A 5,918-nucleotide genomic window follows, 5' to 3' on the forward strand; every position below is an offset into this window, starting at 1 on the left:
CGTCAGGGTTATACCTCCTCGTAATTTAGAGCTCGCAGACTCGTCGTCCGATCGATTTTCGCTACATGTGAGGGGGTATAAAGGCTTGCACGGAATGTCTTTTAAGCTGCTACACTTTGACTGACAGTTGAGATAGCCCGGGGGAAGTTCTCTAATAGATTAGCGGAAAGTGGAAGTCGCTGAAAAGTCTAGGGTCTGAGAAGATGTCAAGTGTTGGCGACAGTTCCGAACACGAGAGCGGTAAGGGGAGTGCATGTGCGTGTCGGATAACCTGTTCTATACGTGCTGTGGCGGACTGATAAGACTCGTTCCGTGCGGACTAGGACTGGGAGAAGTCTAGTACTCCACGTCTTGGACTGAAGCCATGTTGCGGCCACTTGGCGCCTTTCTAGTGTATGGCTTCTAGTGTATCTCCTAGAGGTGCAGTTACACTAGCGTACATATCAAGTCCATATTGGCATTCTTTTCATACGCAGTCGTAGACACAATACGCATCCCAATTTTAGTTTCTTTTCTTTGGTCGTGACAGAGAAGGCATGCACTATCCCCAATTTACTGTACACGAGGCAAAAAATAATAATAACTTGGCCGGCTAAAAATGTCCTACGACGTTCGACGCGCGGCGCGTAAAAACGAAAATCAGTCATTTTCAAGTTTTACACGGACAAATTTGTGTCCTAGACACGCGCCGCGCGTCGAACGACGTAGGTAATTTTAGGACAAGTCATTTATGACACGTAGTACAGTATTCAAAGGTTCATTGTACAGTGGGGAAATTTCCATAGCTCTTTTCGACAAACACAATGAACAGTGGATCTAAGCTCTACGTCCCGGTCCTAAATAATGCAACCCTTTCCAGTAACGTGTACGTCGGGTGAGCGTCAACAACCGGGATACGAACTCACGACTTCTTGGAAAAAAAAAACAGGTTCACATGTGGAATTCGTAGCCTCTACCAGGCTCCACAGGTCGTTGGAAAAATAGTAGAAATTGGACAAATATAGACACATATAAGTCAAAGGAGTTAGCTGTCTGAGGAGTATGGTTTTCGACCATGCAGCTAACTTCGCTGGTATGTTATCTGGCTATATTTGTCCAGCCTTCTATTTTTTCCAGCGACCTGTGGAGTCTGGTAGAGGCTAAGACTTTCATACGGACCTCATACGGACTTGAATATTATATACGCACGTGTGAACCCACCCTAACTAACTATTCACTGGAGGCTTCGCACGCTTCTATCTTATAGGTTTCATTCCAAAATAAGACTCTGTCTTTCGTTGCTAGTTAAGACATGAAGATTATTTCAGGTGCAAATCGCAAGACTGTGGGGATTCGTAGAAACAACAACAAAGTCACTTTTTGGCACAGAAACCTTTTATCGTAAAGGGCATGACGAAAGGGGGTCGGTTTCGTGATTATTTTCGTTCCTGAATTCCCCCAACGGCTGGAAAATGTCCATCATAAGAATGTACACTGTACGTGATATGAATTCCTTAGACACAGATACAAACCGGTAACGGTTATGCAACTGGCAAAAACGTTTGACTTATCGATCTCTGTTTCCTTCATAGCAAAGACCCAGGGACTCGTAAGAAGGTGTTTTTTAATCCACCTTACTGTGAAAGTTATTACAATAGATAAAGAAAGAATATCAATGATAATCAACTGTGCAAGGATGTGTTGAAGCTCGCAAGCCCTACCCTGTAAAAATGTTATAACATAATTAATGATAAAGATATATGTTTATCAATCACAATTGATATAAGGTGTAAATGAAACACATCATTGCAGAGTTAAAAGAAGGGTGATGATTTATCAAATTTATTAAGAAATAGTAACCAATTAGCAAGAGAACGGCAACAAATCAGATAGATGTAAAATTGTGCTCTACAAGATTCAATTTGGCTTTTGAATATTTCTAAGATGCGACAGGTTTCCAATGAAATATTACGTTACTCAAGACACTGGTACAATTGATGCATGTGCTGTTACCTTTGTCATGTTGGTGACCGATTTGACCTCACCTGCATCCAGAAGAAGCGGCAGCTGTCCCAGTACACCTGGAGCACCTGGGGACCCTGGTCCACCTGTACGCGCACCTGCGGAATGGGCGTGTCCCACCAGACACGGAGGTGCCTGTACGCAGGTGTGGAGGACAGGTAAGTCACATCTGAACCGGTAAACGGAGAATATACAGCTAAGCAACCAATGGTTGTGACACTTGTTCACCTTTATCCGCGGGGTAACCTATATCCGTTGTTTTTATAGACAGGGTATTTAGGGATATCAAGTTGACGGACTGATTTCGAACTGCAATATTTTGAAATTGCTGCAATTTGAAACCGCCGTCCGTTGACTTGATATCCCTAGATACCGTGTCTTCAAAGACAATAGATACAGGTTACACCGCAGAAAAAGGTGAACTAGCATTACATGTAGAGTATGAGGATCAATATTATATGCTGGGATTTCCTTTTATGCAAGTACTACGAACAACGTGGCGTCTTGTGACCCAATGGCTATGCTGGCGGACACGACATCAAGAGGGCATGGGTTGGCTTTCTGACATTCTATAAAGCTAGACGTTCCGTCATTGAGAAACTAAACCCGACTTTTCTCACCCCAGTCATGTTTTGTAGATAGAAGACTTCGAGCTGTAGAAAGCTGTAGAAAGAGAGGAATGGGCTCCGCCTTCCCTAGACCACTCACTGCCCTTACGGTTTCAAAAAAGGCTATGGAACTATATCTTTACCCTTTGATTACGAGCGACAGGTCGGCTTATAAAATTCTGGCCTTTTAAAAAACAGAAATTTTCATATGTTCCTTTTGTCTTATTTTTTGGCAGTACGGCGGTGTACCCAAGCGGAAGTGACGTAGGCAGGTACAACTGTGTGGGCCTCTTCCGGCGGTACAAGGCATGCGCAGAACAGGTACAAGCCCCATGTAGTACTAAACATGCAAGTTTATGAGAAAGACCACTTTCTAGATGTCTGTGTACTACTTTTGACTCCTGGAGATTTACATGACACTACATCGTGAAGTTATCGCAACTTCTATTAAAAAACGCACGTATTTATATTTACACTTCCGATTTTGCTTGGGGATTACTTGAAGATTTATGTAGATGTTTTAACCTAAAATGTACCCCCCCTGTACTACCCCCCCCCCCTTCTAGGCCTGCCCCCCTGGTACCCCGGACGCCCGTGAGGAGCAGTGCACCGCCCATAACAGCAAACCCTTCATGGGAAGGTTGTACCAGTGGGAGCCGTTCCTAGAAGGTAATACTGGAATTATTTCTTAAAGTACAGGCCATTTTTATTTTACCCCTTAAACTGCCAGAGTTTCAGCCCTATAAAAATGCTGCTACTTCGGGGGAATATACGCTATCCCGGATATATCCGGATGCGGCACACGTGCAGGACATGTATATGTGTGCCGGGTATATCCGGCTTGGGTTTTAAGGTACAGTATCGCCTTCTGAAAGTAGAAAATCTCTTTCTAAAGCGGTTATTTCATTGAATTTTCGATCGGCACGTTGAAGGCGTCGACGTTGCTGCGTCTTATAGTGCATAATAATAACTTTATTGCACAACAATTGTACGAGGTACAAAGTATGGCATCTACATAACTACAGTTCTATAACTAACTTAAGGCTTATCTAACTAATACAGGAGTTGTAGTATGACATAAGATTCTTACATTCATTGGAGGCTTTTACAATCATTTTTCAACAGTTGACTTTATAACTGGAATGTATTGCAAAATGTACAAGCATGACAAAAAAAACAATAAAACACACATAACGTTAGATTTATTTTTATTGATGAAATTAATGAGCACGCTGTCAAATCGCTCGGACGCAGCGACGTCAACGTGCCGCAGCTTAAGAAAGATGTACTAATACAATGTACCTGCTTTACAATACAAGACTCTAATGGACACAGCTACAATTAATATTGATAGCTGATATAATTTTTCTGAAGTGCGCATAACTATTGTCTTTTAACCTTTTACAAGCGCAACAAATGGAAACAGAAAACGGTAAGTGTTCCCTAAGCTTCGAGATGAACTTATCTATACGAAACGTCGATTGAATCAAACATTTGGTTGTGTACAAAGAAAGTTCTTATTCAGTGACTTACCAATCAGACGAAACTATATTCTTTGTGTACGATAACGACTCGAGTCTAATATCTATTCATATGGATTAGGAACTATGCCATGAATTAAGAATACGATGATCGCAACGCGCTACAGACATTGTGTAACGTTACATAAAAATGTTTGTGTCTAAGATAATACAATCTATTTTTCGTATACATGTAAAGCAATATTGAAAGTTTATTAGCAAGTTCATGCCCGCAGCGTAGGCTAATTTCGAGTACGTACGTTACATGGTACGCAGTTGTTGTTTTGTTGTCCTCGTTTTGCGTCTTTTCTCCCGTTGACTTGGTAGAAACATAAGAGATATACATTTACATGTTACAAACGTGCAATGAATATATATATGTGCATGCAGTTTCGTACTTTTAAATTTTCTAAAATATATCAAACGTGCTGATGATGTAAACGGCTTGGTCCGTACGTGAACTAGGTCCATGACCCTCCACGGTCAGGTCACTTCTCCGCGTGGGTCGGCTCACATCTCCCGGGGGTACAGGGTCGCCCCTCCCTCTCTGTGGGCAGCCACCCCACGGGTTGTGTGGATCCCGGGGGGTCTATCCTGGGTCGGACCACCCCGTGGGGACATGTGTGTACTGAAGGTCTCCTCGGATCGTTACCCTTGGCAACGGCCGTGACTGACAGGTCCCTCAGACGACACGGCTGACTGGTTTGTCAGCGCTAACGTACGAGCGGGGCGTACAGAAGCCACTGACGGGCCTTGTGTACAAAATCGCCGAGGGGGGTCCTGTCACCCGGCCCGGGACAACTATATTTCTTGCTTTGATCAAATTCTGCTCTTTCCACATGTGTCTTGACGCCTTTTTCTTAAGATTTAACGACAACAGTGTTACAAGTCTGCAGAATGCATCGCCGCCATATGGCCGGTGACCTCACTACAATACGGAGGCCGTTAACGTTATAAAAACCTGTCAGAACCCCTTTTGCTGATTCCCAAGCAGACATATGGCTTGCTTTTGTATGTCTTTGCGCCTTTTATGTTGGAGCGATTTGTGAAGGAACAAAAACCGTATCAATCAAAAGACAAAGAGCTTAAAAGGCCTACGAAGCTGCTTTTTGGCAGTTAATACGGTAAAACGCCAAAGCTGTTTTCCATTTTATACTTTTTGACATGTTTTGGTTGAGGATAGCTAGCTTTCAAAGGGGTGGTTTTGGCAAAGTATAAACACTGAAATACCTTTTCGTCCATTTGATATCATTTGGCAGCTAAATGTTTTGATTTGGGCCAACTAAGAGAAATTTTGTCAACTTGGGTACTCACCAATGTAGGGCCGGCAGAAAGAAAACATCTGCGAAGAAAATCACAATTGTCCACACCTCTGCTTAGATTTAAAGTAATTTTTGGGCCTTTCCCGCCATTCTAGACAGGCCATGTTGATTTGATTATATGGATGACATCCGCGCACGCATCAATTTTCGTCCGTGTCTAGAAAAAAAAAGAAGGTTTTCCATCATACTGTAAATCGTACAAAAGCCTGAGCTGCAAAATTAGCAAATATATGCCGTAAAATTGCAAAAAAATGTGAAATGGATACTGAAGTTGTAGAATGCCAAAGTCAATTTCAAATTCAAAGCAGAAGATATGAAAGTACAAAAATGAAGATAGAATACGTCGACGAAGATTAGCCATCCAGGTAATAAGATATGTGAAAACACAGTTACCCAAGTAGCTGGATATGATTCCAAAATCATATCCAGTTAATTGAGTAACTGCTTTTTGGCTAAAGATAATATAC

General features: G+C 42.3%; 1 protein-coding gene across 1 annotated transcript in view; it reads left to right on the top strand.

Moving 5' to 3' along the window:
• Positions 1 to 4,828, top strand: part of LOC118410645 (ADAMTS-like protein 2) — a 19,781-nt gene extending 14,953 nt beyond the window's left edge. The window contains exons 4-7 of the mRNA XM_035812436.1: positions 2,035 to 2,159; positions 2,846 to 2,930; positions 3,176 to 3,278; positions 4,617 to 4,828. Coding sequence (XP_035668329.1) covers positions 2,035 to 2,159; positions 2,846 to 2,930; positions 3,176 to 3,278; positions 4,617 to 4,828 — 525 coding nt within the window. The remainder of the gene's footprint in view (positions 1 to 2,034; positions 2,160 to 2,845; positions 2,931 to 3,175; positions 3,279 to 4,616) is intronic.
• Positions 4,829 to 5,918: the final 1,090 nt, after the last annotated feature.

This window comes from Branchiostoma floridae, chromosome 2 (genome assembly GCF_000003815.2).
Source record: "Branchiostoma floridae strain S238N-H82 chromosome 2, Bfl_VNyyK, whole genome shotgun sequence".
In the NCBI taxonomy this organism is placed as follows: Eukaryota; Metazoa; Chordata; class Leptocardii; order Amphioxiformes; family Branchiostomatidae; genus Branchiostoma; species Branchiostoma floridae.